General features: G+C 41.8%; 1 protein-coding gene across 2 annotated transcripts in view; it reads right to left on the bottom strand.

The window, feature by feature from the left end:
- Positions 1 to 9,466: 9,466 nt before the first annotated feature.
- LPAR1 (lysophosphatidic acid receptor 1) overlaps positions 9,467 to 15,269 on the bottom strand; it is a 218,814-nt gene continuing 213,011 nt past the window's right edge. For both annotated transcript variants that reach the window (XM_019517042.1, XM_019517041.1), the window contains exon 4: positions 9,467 to 11,752. In XM_019517042.1, the coding sequence (XP_019372587.1) occupies positions 11,451 to 11,752 (302 nt within the window). In that variant the 3' untranslated portion in view covers positions 9,467 to 11,450. The remainder of the gene's footprint in view (positions 11,753 to 15,269) is intronic.

The raw sequence follows: 15,269 nt of genomic DNA, 5'->3' as shown, positions 1-15,269 counted from the left end.
GAGCCCTAAGCAAAAAAAATTATACATCTTGAACATATGGTCTGAATACACATCACATGCTTTCCCTTCAACAAGTTAATGAGAAAGCTGAGGAATTGCATCTTGGAAAGAAAGAAAAACCACCATGAAAAGCCACTCAAACACAGGAAAATGTATGTTTTCCTGATGTGGCTCTTTAAGAAACACCATCTGAAGTAGGCTGCTTGCTTGCAGGGTACTGCATTAGCTGTAAGGTCATGTATCCGGTGCTGGCATCTCCTCCAACACAAGAATTTTTAAACAAAATAAGTGTCGGTCTGCTAGCATTCAGCAGTGGCTCACCCTCAGTCCTGCCTGCTAACAAACAGCAGAGGGGTCTAGAAGGCAACAGCAGCTGGAACAGCTCAAACTCAGGCACATTTTTGAGCGACTCTCTTGAACTGCTGAGTGCGTTTGCATTAAAAAAAGATTGTGAATAGACACTTGAGAAGAGAAGAATTTGGAAACTCTCTAACCCAAGAACAATCTTTCTAACACAATATCCAGAAATCTTGATCCTAGGAAGAGCAGAGTAGGGGAAGAAAAAAAAAAGATTCAGAGTTTCAAGCTTTTCAGTGGACTTTCATTGTTCATGGTGAAGTGCCACTTTTTACAAGCATTTTAATTTTATATCAAATTGGGGGCGGGGGGGGAAGGGGAGAGAAAGCTTGTTTAAATTGGCCCCTTGAGTTCTTAATAAATGAAATGCACCTAAAAACACATAGTGTTCTAGTCTCCATCTCGAAAAAAGCCATACCAAGCACAGGGCCTTATTTCTTCTGAAAACAACAATAACCAAAAAAATAAATAAATAAATAAAAATCTCTGAACTTGCTGGAAACGCTTGAGGGACTTGTAGCCAAAACTCTGCATGAAAGGTAGGGGCTTTCTCTCCTTTGTCTCTGTCTCTATTTTAATTTTGTTACCTTGCTGTTCTCCGTCCTTTTTCACTATTCCATTCCTCAGAGTGTTCAGTCACCAGCAGCGTAACAAAGGATGGATGAGTGGTGCACCAGCTTCAGGGATTTTGGGGGGGGGGGGGGGCAAGAAATTATGGGCACTTCTGCTTCCAGCTCAGCCACTGCTGCCACTGTCACCCAGGGTGCAGGAATTGCCTGGAAGGGCTATAAATACTGCACTGTGTTAATCATTGAGCACCTTCTTGTAACATACACTATAAAGAAACCATTTCCAAACTTCTTGGAGCAACACATCAATGCCTACTCTCTACAATTCTTGAGACCAACACTGTGCACTTATTACCAAACAGCTACTTGAAAGCACTTAAAAGGCACATGAAAAAATGCTATCTCTGAAGCACCTAATATTGCCCTGTGGTCCACAGACAACAAATAGAGAACAAGTAATGAAAATAATGTGGAAAGAGCTCAGAGAAGGATTATGAAGATGCTGAAGAAGCTAGAAGGATTAGACAAAAGGAAAAAAAAAGAATTGCTGTAGTAAGGAACATCAGGAATAGAAAACAGGGCAAGCATACAACATGCCTATGTTTAAAGGAAGGGGCCAAATTATTTGGGAAGATGATCCTGAGTAGAAGATGTGTTCTACAGTACTTCTAAATCCCGGAGGCCATAAAGTCCTGTGTATAGCTCCACATGGACAACCCCTCAAATAGCACACAATTCTCTGATAACTGGAATGGACTAATTATCAGTTGTCTATTAACTGGTTAATGTGAAATTAGCTCAGTCTGAGCCATTTGTGAGCACGCACATAGACAAGTGCATCCACGTTACCTAGTATTGCTGTTTCAGAGGGCACTGGGACCGTGTGAACTCTCCCAGAATGCACTGACCCCAAGAATGACAGCAACATTACTCAGCTAGAGACAGATTGTGAGGGTGGGAGGCGAACTTGTAGAGGACCTGGCCCTAGATTGAGAATAGAATTGTCACAGAATTCACCCTTTTCCAAACTATATATATGTACACATTAGCAATGCATAGGGGGTGCACATGCATGCATGTGCATCCCCTGAGATTGGCCATGCACCCCCTGGAAATGCCAGCTGTGAAACTGCAAGTGCCAGCAGCAGAAGTGCACTTCTGGTTTTTCTGCTGGGGGTTCTGCGCTCGGTGATTGACTGCGGGGGGACCACCCCCCCCCCAACTTGGAAGGCACCAGTTACCCATGTGTGTACATACACATAGGTCAGCACATTCACTTAAACTCCTATAATTTCAAACAGCTCTTTCTGCATCAGGCTGGGAAAGGATGAATATAGAGCTTGTTTTATATTCCTGTGGAGAAGTTGAGTGACTGCAGCAAGGTAGTCCATAAGGGCCAAGCAGATAGATCTCTCCCTCCTCTCTTGGGAGGTCTTCCCTTCTTGCTTTCATAGAATCATAGAAAGGGTTGGAAGGGACCTCAGGAGGTCATCTAGTTCAACCGCCTGCTCAAAGCAGGACCATCCCCAACTAGATCATCCCAGCCAAGACTTTGTATACCTGGGACTTAAAAAACTCCAAGGATGGAGATTCCACAACCACTGTGGGTAACCTGTTCCAGTGCTTTCCTACCTTTGTGAGCAAATGTTTCCTAATATTTAACCTAAACTTCCCTTGCTGCAGCTTGAGGCCATTGCTCCTTGTTCTGTCATCTGCCACCACTGACAGCAGTCTAGCTCCATCCTCTCTGGAACCCCCTTCAGGTAGTTGATGGCTATATTAAATCCCCCTCAGTCTTTTCTTCTGCAGACTCACTAAGACTTTCTTTCTTCTGGTTAGGTTTCAAGATATTTTCCTACAGTGGCGTTTGCCACCCGCCTTGCAAACATAAGCAACTCTTTGTCCACCTCTTGCAGGACCTGGGCTGATGGGTTTGAGAAAACTTAGTAAGTGGATTTTGTAGGATATACTTCAGCTGTGACTAACTCATAAAGCAGGTATGAAGGTCTCGTTCAGCCACTTGCTTCACAGGTGAAATCCCATAGCTGGCTGTTTCCAGTAGCTAGGCACCTTCATTACTGTACTTTTCAGTGGTTATCTGCACAGGCATTAAGTTGGTTTAAAAAATCAAAGCTGACCTTCTTTCCATCCCTCAGATCATAGGAGCCTCTGATCACAGGCTTGCTCTCTTCAAGGTTTGCCATATCTTTCTCTCCCTTTTCTTTCCCAGTCTGTGAACCCTTTCAGTTTTCTTCATTTGCCTTCAGCTTCCCCCATCTCTGTTCTCCTATTTGACCTTTGGCCCACAAGAAGCTTGGGGCTGCTCCCTGAAGCTTTCTGGCATTCCTGAGCCAGCAACCGGGGACTTCCAGCACCCAACACACACTATCCATACAAGCCCATGCTGTACTGGGACGCACAAAATGGGAAGCTGGAAGAGAAGCCAAGACAAATAAAGGTAGCTGGCCAAGGAGATAAGGGAACAGGAAGAATCATCTGCTGTCCACAAACCTGGGTGTTTTGGCAGTCTCCAGAAAACAAAAATGTACACACACACCCCTCTGGAAAAAGGCCACACACATACCACCGCCCCTAGAAAAAGGTCAGCTCCTCCCCCATATGGGCAACAGGCAGCAAGAACCAGAGCCCTTGCCAAATACCAAGTTAGGCAAGACTTACTATAGGAAACTATCCTGTAGGAGCAAAGAAACAGAGTAGGTGATCTTTGCAGCTTATAGTTTGTTAGACCTTCTTAAGGTAAAGGGAGGTAGGTAGGCATATTAGCCTGAAGTCAGGCAGAAGGTAAGGAAGAGATGCACCTTATAGATTGAACTGAATCAGAGATGCATAAGCTTTCATAAGCAACAGCTCACTTCAGATGCTGTCAGTGAGCTGTTACTCACAAATGCTTATATACTGCCAATTGTCTGGAAGGTACACCTCTCCCCTGCTTTATGGTAATTATCTAGAGTAGCAGCTCTGTCTTCTAGACATCACCTCCATGCTTATGCAGGCAGACCTTTGAGCTTCCAGAGACCTTATTACAGATTGGTCCATGTTATCTAAATTGCTGATTAGTTCTTCACATTCATGCTAATTTTTCTGGCTAGTGTACTCCTACCCTGTGTCCTGCTTCATTGCGTGTGTTGTTTGTTCAGTGGTAACAGCCTGCCGCATAAATAATCTAAATTCCCCAGCAAATGGTTATCCAGGTCTAAAAGTAATCCCAGAGGTACCATAATAATTTTTCACAAGGCGTGATTTATATAGCAATTGTGTATTTTGGCTTCCTGCTCGTTATGTCAAGGCAATCAAATTTTATGAAACCTCTTTACATTATGCATGCCATATCATGAAGACTCGATCATTAAAGCTGAATTCTAAGAATTTTTGGGAAAAATTGGGATTTTTCTCTGTTTGAATTTTTAGGGGGTATAAAAAAAGCTCCACAAATGTCAACTTGTTTTTTTTCCCATTGATTTGCTGAAGGAGTCATTGGGTTTCTCACAGTGCACAGGCTGCTAATATTTACCTTAGCAGGGTAATGGAGGGATGGGTGTTGTTGATTCTTTAATGAAGATCTCCTTCCTCAAAAACTGTTAGTCATGGGAACTTAAATATGTATCCTGGAAAAAGTAAAACAAGGATTGGAACTTGAAAGCTGGTCTACACATGAAGTGGCACTTTTAATTCCCCATTTTTCTTACTGTACAGCAAGCCTGTTTATGGACCCACTCATTTCAGAGTATCAGCATCCCACTTTGGGTTAAACCACATAACTTACTTATTAAAATATGTAGTTTAGCTACTCAATACAAATCAAAATAGGATACTTAGTTTAAAATAAGTCCATGCAGACTTGCACTACAATAACAGAAGATGTGAACTGAAACTGATTTCAATGTATAAATGTGGCCCAAATAACAATCCCTTACTTCCAGATTGTTTAAGGTTCTCTCTTGGCCCCTCTCGCAACATTAGTTCACAAGCTTTTTGGACCTTACAGAACCTTAGGCTGAATACAAACTGAATTTCTAAAGAGAAAGCTAAGCAGAAAAAAAAATCTCAAACCCTCCCTGGCCACCTTTATATGCGAGAGCAGCAAGCACTTATCTCCTCAACGCTTATGAAAACTCGCCATACAAAACTGCAGTTGCACGTTGTAGCTCTTTGTTCCCCTCCAGGGGATGGAAGACAGTAAGTGTTATCACTAGCTTTGGACTAACAGAGCTTAGTCTTTAGATCAAGTAATAGAGGTTCATACTTTTCCACACTGAGTTTCTGAGCTCAGTCCCTGTGGTCAAGAGTCTGTTTTGGGTATCGCATTATATTCCCACACTGGTATGAAAGCTGACCCTTGGAATAGCATGAAGACCATGAAAAGTTAAAAGGTTATAATCACATATTTAAACAACCCAGAGAGAGGCAACTGGAGCATCAGGAAAAATCAGAATAAAGACCGGATATAGAGCAACAGCCAATACTAAGGGGGAAAATTAAATCAGCTTTGATTTTTAAATGATTTTCTACAAATAATATATCTTAAAATGTTGCTATATAGGCTGTGGGTTCTGAAGAGCAAGGCTCCTGCCCTTTGAATGGACTGGGGTGCATCCCGATACATCTTTGAAAAATCCTCCCCACAACTCCAGGTCTTCTTTAGGGCTAAGTACAGACAGTCAAAAAGCCTGGGGCAGAATTGATTCAATCTTCACAGGTTAGATATAGATTGAACCAAGAAGCAAGTGAACAGACATTCACTTTTGATTCTGGAAATGACACACATCTGCAGTGGCCCAGGCCAGAAGCCAGGGGGCACTAGAGCCTACCTCCCAGCTCTGCTGAAGCAGACTGCTTGAATCTGGAAGGAAGCCGAACGCTGAATTGATTCAATCTTTGCAGGTTAGTCTAAGCTGTGTAGATTGAACTGCTAAGTAAGTGAACAGACATTCAATTTGATTCCAGAAATGAAGCCACAGCTTTGCAGTGGCTAAGGCCAGAAGTTGGGGGGGTGCTAGAGCATGCCCCCTGCTCAGCTGGAGCAGACAGCTTGGGCCAAGGCTAGCCCAATCACCCTGCAGGGAGTTGGGGGTTTGCAGAAGAGGTACAAAGCATCCTGGGATGTCACTAAACTGAGAGTTAACTTGCATGTGGAAAGGATCCGGGACAGAAGTTTAATAAACCAATTTAACCTAAATCAGTTCAGTCTGATACTATATCTTTCTAGGTTTATCTTGAACTAGTTTAATCCATTTTAAAAGTGGTTTATGTGCACTGAACTTCTGTCGTGTTACAGATCTGAACCTGTTTCCAATCTCTTATACCAGTTTGTGTGTCATTTCTGCCCATAGCCAGGGAGGCAGGTGAAGAAAGAGAGTTCTTTGTGAAAGACTCATTAAAATATTGGCAGCATCTCACTGGTCTAGGTTTGCTTATCAGACTGTAAGTGACAGCGCAGTTATTTAAGACCCTAATATACCTGCATTTGTCACAGTTGTATTTTTTAACCTTGTGCTTTTTCTGTAGTAGCTTGAGAAATATTTATCCAGGTGAGCAATTATATCTGAAAATGACATAAGAGGAGAAAATAAGAGGAAGGAAATGTATGGGCATGATAGGATGTCTTCTGTAGGGGCAAAGTGGGTAAGCATTTGTAAGAATTTCTGTGACTCTTTAGACTTGCTGTCTTTTTAGAGAGCCATGTTCAGTCCCCATCCAAAAGCTGAATGATCTGGTTGAAAACTGTAGGTCTTCATTAATATGACTGTAGATATGCACAGACTGATCACTGCTTTCAAGAAAGAGATGCTAGAAAGCAGGATTAGTATTTATGAAGAGCTTTACTCTCCTTTTAGGCTTTGCCTATATTGCAAAGCAGCAGTTTGTTTTAAACCTCCCTCTAGTAGAAATTATTATAGATAAGAACACAACCTTTGTTGCTATCTGTGTTTAAACCTTCAATAATACTTTGCACTTTATCACTTAAGGATTTTTCTGCACAACTAATGTAAACATACTAAAATAGGATTACAAATAAAGGGCTGTTTTGACACTATCAATCTTAATCCTATTTTAGCATGTTAAATACTGTGACTGTAAACTGTTACAAGACCTTATAAAAGTACTAAAGAAATTCAGTATTAACTTCTGCAGGCCACTGCATTTCTTCATGTTCTTCTGACATGTGAACTTCGCAAAGTCTTTGCACTGAGGCTTGTTAAGCAAATCAAGCAGTTGAGAGGCCTATTCAACTGACCTAGCACTAGCTTTTCTTCCTCTCAGCAGATGTGCCAGGCAGCTAATGCGAGCTCCAGGTTTCAGAAATATTTCGATAGCTGTCTTTTGCTTCTTGTGATGGGAAATAGCAACAAAGCTGAATCTGGTCTCAAGACTTCATTATGCTCAGAAAGGGGGTCAAGCTGAGTAACAGCTCAATTTATTACAAAGCGTGAGGTTTTCAGGGGGTGTCAGAGGTCACTGATCAAGCAGTAGGCTTTAAAGTAAATGCAATTAGAAGCATAGAACAGATTTTAATGTAAATTTTGTGATTGCTAGCCTTAAAATCTTTCCTTGTTTCTTCATGAATGTAGTATGAAGACAAGTGCAGCTTTTAAACATATGGATTAAATGGGAAACAGGGGTTCCTTTGATGTTAGAAGTTAGACACAATACAAAGAAGCCAACATTTCAGTAAACGTGCCCTACTTCCAGCTCTCAACGAAATCTGTGCAGCATCAGGAACGTCCCAACTGAGGGGTATACACACACACACCTGCAGGTTGGATCCTGCCCACAGAGTCATGTCATCCAGGGCTTCCGGAGGGGACAGGATTTAGGCAGTGGGGCATATGGTAGTGGCGACAACCCCCAAGGCTTCCTGAGCTAACACAACAGCTCAAGGAGTTATGTGGGTTAGTACCACTGTCACTCATCCTGATGGTGAAACCTGAGCTACAGACCCTATCAGGGACTCATTTGGTGCCAGAGGTGGGTCAGAACCTGGCCAATAAGGCCAAGTGCAATTGCCACCCCTGTCCTAAGTCTTTCCCAGACAACTCCGAGACAATATGCCACTGCCGAGTAACCAAACTAGAAAACACATTTCAGCTGGCATGCAAACATCTTTTTCAAGCACTCTGCTTCATTTCAGAACTCCCACATCTACAACTGCCTGAGCAAGCACCACTGCATTTGAATTTGGGCAAGATTTACTCAGGCGAGATATACAAGTATATTAAAAGAGTTGGGAGAAACATTTCAGAGGCTTCCAAAACTTTCTGTAAAATTCTAGAGGAAGGAAAAAAGGAATTATTTAAAAACAAACCCTCATAACCTGCATTTAGCACCACATCTCAACAGGTTTGAAGAGTTATGGAACTGCCTAAAGAACATGGGTGCCTGGTACCTCCCGAGTCTGGGGGGGCACCAGGTTGCCAACAGGGGCACAGGGGTTTCCAGCGACTGATTGCCGATGGTGGGGGGGGGGGTATCCCCTGGAGGCCAATTGCCAAACCAGTGGCAAACCCAGAAGTACACTTCTGGTGGCACTTCTGGTTTCATGGCTGAGTTTCCAGGTGGTGCACAGCCGATCTCAGGGGTGCACTCCCTATGCGTTGCCAACGCTAAAGAACCTGAAAAATCCAAAGGGCATATTTCTTGATTTCTCTGCCAAAACAAGTGGTGCGAGCCCCATGCTGGAGAAGAGGCTGAAAGAATCATTCTACTCCAAACTCTCATTTTTATCCCCCTTGTTCAGAGCAGCTGTAATTTAACTAGTCTGTAGAGAAACCATGTTGTCTGTGGTTCAGTTAACGCATTAATTTTGAGCAAAAGCTGTGCAGTTTACTTTCTGTAGGGAAAAAACATCTGGTGGCAGGAGTGTTTCCATCCTAATTGGTCTGATGAATGAAGTTTAACTGTTGATTAGTGGATATAAGCAGCAACTTGCTGTTTGTCAGCCAACAGGAAATGAAACATTCAACATGTACACTTCATGCACATCATCCCACTTTTCCTTTGGGGACAATGACTGCTAATTCAGTTTCTCATCTACCTTCTCCAAAAACCCAGTTGCTTTTGGGTCAACCGTACTTTTAAAGTGTTGCAATAAATGAGATTCTTTTTTAAGCTGAAACAGAACCCTCCCCATCTTCTGAGCCCTGTTATATTAACAACATTGGCTATTTCACCAACTGGATAACTCCTTTTTCCCTTCCTTCCATGATCCACCTGAATACTGTCCTTCTGACCATTGTATCTGAGGTCAGAAATGCCTACAAGGAAAAGTCACTATTAAACCTAGATGTTGCATCACCTCTGTTTCAACTGCAGGAAACACTGGGGGCAGAAAAGTCTATTCTAACTCATCTTTACCTCCTTACTAAAGCAACTAGTGGAAAAGGAAGTACATCTGGATGCTAAGGAGAAGAGGGATTATGGATCAGAGGGGACATCTTCCCCAACCTATTTCCCTCCTTTTGCTGCTGTATTTCTCCCTCCTCCTCCTGAATAGCTGAGAGGCATGCAGACAAAACACTGTATACTCATTGAGAAAACTTTATTAGTGGCTTAGCATGTAGACTCTTCTTAAAGTTCAAAACAGCCCACCTTCTATTTCTTAATGTAGTTAGTTACACAAGTGAAAAACCATGGGCTCATTTATTTCCTCAATAAGTATTAATATAACTGTGTGTTTTATACAAAGTAAGTGCAAAAACAAGCTCGTGGTTTACTGGCAAATGGTCCCTGGACACTTCTCCGAGCACCCCCACCCCTCTGTCTGCTCTCACCTGTCCTACTTTCCACTTAGCCTTTATGCACATGCTGAACACCACAGGTAGAGATTCCAGCCCCATCAAAATCAATGGTAAAACTGCCACTGACTTCAGTAGGGCCAGGATTCCAGCCTGCCCCTTGGCATTTATGCTTTCAGTTCTCAGAACTTAATTTCCTTTTTCAGGTATCCTTAAAATCTACATACGCTAACTCCCCCTCTACAGAAGCTTCATGTTGGAATACTAGCATAACATTCCAGAACATGACACTGACTGCTAAACCTCAGACAAAAGCATATAGGCATGTAACAACACAAAAAATGACGTGTTAATTTTTTTTTCCTGGTTGCTGTACGTTACATTGTTATGCACATAGCCATGTAAAATTTGGCATACAAAGGTCCCAAGTTCTTTATATTAAAGATACTTTCCCTATAATTTAGTCATGATTCGATTGATGGACTTTGATTAACATTAAATATTGCTGGCATTTTATATTTAGATAAGTGGCATTTGTTTTTAAAGTAACCACAACTGAAAAAGCATCCATATATTAGGTTGGCTTGTCATAACGGTATATATAAATATAAAGCTGTTTCAATTATAGTGATAGACTATTATATATTTGGCCTCCTTCTTAAAAAAAAATGTACCTTAGCTCCAAGTAACCACAGAGGGTAATTAATTAACAAATACCTTTGCTCTGTGCAAAACACCCCAGAATATTTCATTCTTTAAAAAAATCCCTTTTGCATTCTCACATAAATGAGAAAAGCACTTCACCACCATAAACAGATCTTAAAAACAAAACATGTTGTGCTTCATCTTACTAATGTGACTGTGGCTCTTTTCGAGCAGTAAAGATGTACCTTACATTAAGGAACTGACCGTGGGTAACTTGGGACCCCTTGTATATGTTACATATTTTATACCACACTTCAAAAAAAGAAAGTTAAATACCTTGTGACTAGAGCACTGTTTATTTTATAATCTAAACAAATACTGTAATACAGTCTATGCTTTTCTATTTTCCTGAAAACTTTACAATGAGCATCGTTTTTTTTAAACATACAATCTGCATACACAAACAACATGCATGCTCCTAACACCAGCAAAGATAAGAACAGTCAGAATTTCCATCATTTTTCTGTTGCCTGCATTAGAAAAAATAATTTTGTTTTACCGTAGTAATGGCAGTGTAGCTAAGAATATAAAGACTACAGCTTGGTTTTTCTCCTTGCTCAGAAAGTGTCCATCACAAGCATGCTGATGGCGATAAATATTAAGTGTTTATTAAATGAAATGTATTCTTGTGTTTTTTTTAAAGATGACTAAGTGGCTACGTGTAAATGCAGTGAAGCAGGTACAAGCTTAATTAATCCGAGTTGATTCCAACTGGCACCAAGACAAAGCAGCGTCTGACAGTCTAGTTAGCGTAGTCAAAACAAGAGTTTCCAAAGGTTACTTATGAATTTCATTGCAAGGAATCTGCTTTCCACTTTCAAAAATTAGAAATAAAAAGGATGAAGGGCTACAGCACAGCCAGTTCTGCACACAAAGCAGGTCTTGTGCGAGAGTGGGTTTTCTGGATGAAATTTCTGTAGTCCATTAGTGTTTAAGAGCATCTGGTAAGTTTGTTACTTTTCCTGCTCCCTGTGCCCACCCCTCTTCCTTTGCCGGTTTTACAACCTGCTATTGTTCATCCATCGCTAGGTTCTCGGTGGTGCTTTCTGATTTCTTTGGCCATTTTTTAAACCACAGAATGATCATTACTGTGCACCCCTGCCAAGATCGTGTGATTGAGTGATGAGGCAGAGCGGTCCGAACCCTCTGTTGGACCATTGGCATTCTCACTGCGCTGACAACACAGGATCTGCTTGAAAGTAGCGCTCATTTCCTTATCCCGGTAGGAGTAGATGATAGGATTCATGGCAGAGTTGAATTCAGCAAGTAGCAGAAAGAATTTTTCATAGGCTAGGACATTACACTGAGGGCAGCAAACGTCAAGGAGCAACAAGACTAGTCCTGGGGTCCAGCAGATTATAAAAGCACCTAGAAAGAGAGAGAGAGGGAGAGAAAGAGAAAATGTAATAGTATCACTGCACAGATCACACAAAATGCAATGAAGATGATCTGGCCGAAGGCAGCAATATTTCATTTCCTTTGCCTAGAGGAATATCCCACCACAGTTTATTCATTGATCTGATGAGAAATACATATTTTAAAATCCAAAAGTACTTGCTCAAAAGAGAAGCATCTCTCCAAGCACTCACAACCCTACACGATACACTTTGGCAAATATATTCATATTTAAACTTGGTGATGGGGAACATTTTTCCATTTCAGCTAGGGACCGCTGATTAATCACCCTTTTGCTCTAAGCAACGTTGATGCAATTTACTGCAATTCAAACTAACAGCAATAACAAAGAAAACCCTTTTGTTAGTACTGTGAATGAAGTATCAGAAGCAGGGAAAAGCGGTGCTGGGAGCAATTCTCAAGGAAAAGAATGCGCGGGTCCTGTTAATCCATTTCAGCCCCATTATGTAATTGAAAGTACTAAATACATGCTCTTCTTGCACTGAAATGTCATCCTTCCATGGCTTTATTTCCTTTCATAGAGTTCTATTCAGCAGAAATTCAGAAGCTCCTCAAGCTTCAGTAGCAAGAATGCCAAAGAGTCTTGCCCCGATTAAATACACTTTTTCCTTCCTTCTCCACTTGTGGAACAATGAGTTGGGAAAGCCCAGAACAAAACTACATTTAGTGGGCAATGAAACCAAGTAGTTTTTATTTTAATGGGGAAACTGTGTTCAGCTATTTTTTTACTGTACACTTAAAGATGTATTCAGCATACACAGAGAGGGGAAACTGTTACACATGAAAACATTTAAACAAAAAGAAAGTCTAAGATTTCAGTGCTCCTAATATTTCTTGTATTTATATCTGGAAAAATCAAGTCTAAACAGAAATGTTTACAACAGACAGCAGTAATGCAGTTTCTGGATGCTGCCTTTTTAAATCTATTCTATTTGGCTTCTTATGCCACACCATCACTATAGGATCTTATTATTAATAGACCAACATTGTGTTTGAGGGGAGCAACCCTGGAGAAAAAAAGTTTAATATGCAATTTAAATCTACCACTTTTCTTCTGTGCACACCAAAAAGCTGTCCGTTATTTCTACCAAGGCCAGTGGTGGTTTTGTGCAATTTGGACATCTTTCCATGATGAAACAACAGTTCATTTAACCAGGGCCCCTGTGCAGCCATAGGCTTTCCCTGACACAATGAAGTCCTTCTGCAGAGACTCGGGTTGCATTTTTATATGGCTATCTTATGACCAAGGAGAAGACAACTGGGTGTACTCTACTAGGAGACCACACAATCTGTTAGTTTGATGCAGCCATGAAAAAGGTAAATGAGCGCTATAGTTGCATCAGGAGAGGTATTTCCAGTAGAGATGGAGAGTACTGCCATTATGCAATACATTGGTGAGACCTCATCTTGACTACTAGGAATATGAGTAACCAGAACTGTACAAGAAAGATTAATGGAAACTGGAGCACATGCAGAGAAGGCCTATTAGGACAACCAGAGGATGGAGAGCCTGTCTTAGGAAAGGAGACTAAATCACCTTACCTAAAACAAAGACTAAGAGTGAACAGGATCACTGTTCATAAATAAACTAAGGGAATTTAGAGAGGGAGGGAAAAGTAGTATCGTAGTTAAAGGACAAGGCTGGCACAAGAACAGATAGGTAGGAACTAGCCATGGCTAAATTCAGACTGGAAATTAGAATTAGGTACTTAACCATTACAGCAATCACTTTGGAACAGCCTGCCAATAAGAAGTAATGAGGACAAAAGAAATAAGTGCTCTTAAGATGTCGTTTTTGATCCATGTTTGGAAGAGATTAGATGATGTGTTGATCTGAGGTGGAAGGGGACTAGACTGGATAGCCTTGGAACTCTCCTCCAGCCCTATCCTCTTATTTATAGGCATGCACCTGGCAGACAAGTCTGTAAGGGAGATTGCAATTTTCTTTCTTAAAAGCAAAAGAGTGAATAGCTGCCTGATGCTAACAATGTGATCTCCAGATCAAACTAAACCCTTACAATAAATTGATACAGATACCTTGCCTCCGTAGGTGCCTCCCGTTCAACAAGCTCTACTGAAAATGCTATGCCACCAGTGACCATTATCTTAAATCTCAGCATTGTTAAAACTGAGTATCTAGGTTCAGCTCAACTTGCTGGGCTGTTATAGGGAATAAGGCAGTCTGTAAGGATAGCCCAACCATGCACTCTACTTGAATCTTTCATTAAGGATCACCTAGAAGTTTTCTTCCAGTTCAGACTGCAGTGACTCTCTTTCTTAGGAGCACTGTTCCCCTGGGTACACTAACCTTCTGCTTTAGTCTGCTTGTGATGGATGTGGGCTGGCTAGCCCCTGGCAATTATGTGGTTCTTTATTGATTTTTGAAAGGTCAATGCACTTTCAAAATTCAATGTACTCAATGCCACAGGTTGACAAGTTACTGGACCAGCTAGGAGCTGCCCAGTATATGATGACCCTTGATTGGACAAAAGGGTATTGGCAGATCCCATTAACACCAGAAACTAGAGAAAAGACAGCATTTTCTATCCCCTTCGGTTTATACCAATTCTAGACATGGGGCCCCAGCCACATTCCAGAGGCTGATGGACTGAGTGCTGCAGCCCCATCAGGGATGTGCAGTAGCCTAATCTGGATGACATAGCGGTCTACAGCCAGACATGGGCAGAATACCTGGATCTTGTGGTCACGGTGCTGTGGTCACTTGGGGAAGTGGGTCTAACCACAAACCCAGCTAAGTGCCACATGGGTAAGACTGAAATCACACACCTGGGGTACACCCTCAGGAATGGCCAATTACAGACACTGGTAGACAAGGTCCAGGCCTTGCAGAGGTTCCCAACACCAAACACCAAAACACAGGTATGCTGGTTTCTAGGACTGGCCAGTTACTACTGACAGTTTATAATGCCATTCTCTTCAACTGCAAGCCCCCTCACAGTCCTTCTGAGGGGTGACCATCCTCAAATGGTACAGTGGACCAGAGAATCCCCCCCGGTGCGCTGCACTTTGAAGGCTTGCCTAAGCAGGGAACCAGTCCTGTACAACCTGGACTTTTCAAAGGCGTTTATATTCCAGACTGATGCTTCTGCAATGGGGTGGGGGCAGTGTTGTCCCGAACGGTGTATGGGGAGGAACAAGCCATCCTCTATTTGAGCTGGAACCTATTTGCAAAGGGAAAAGAATTAGTCTATCATCGAGAAAGAATATCTGGCAGTAAAATGGATGGTAGAAGTCCTCAAATGTTACTTGATGGGCAGGACCTTCACCTTGATCACAGAGCACACACCCCTCCACTGGTTACACACCATAGAGATGACAAACCCCCAAAGTATATGTGGTTCTGCCACCCTTCTCCTTCCAAATCCATCACAGGCAGAAAGACCCATTGCAATGTGGATTTTTTTTTTTTTTTTTTATGGGTGGGGGAGGAGGTAACCAGGGAGGGAAA

The sequence above is a fragment of the Gavialis gangeticus genome, unplaced genomic scaffold (genome assembly GCF_001723915.1).
Source record: "Gavialis gangeticus isolate Ggan-Ray unplaced genomic scaffold, GavGan_comp1, whole genome shotgun sequence".
NCBI classification, from domain to species: Eukaryota; Metazoa; Chordata; order Crocodylia; family Gavialidae; genus Gavialis; species Gavialis gangeticus.
The sequence above is the reverse complement of the archived record's forward strand: the minus strand, read 5'-3'. Positions and strand labels throughout refer to the sequence as shown.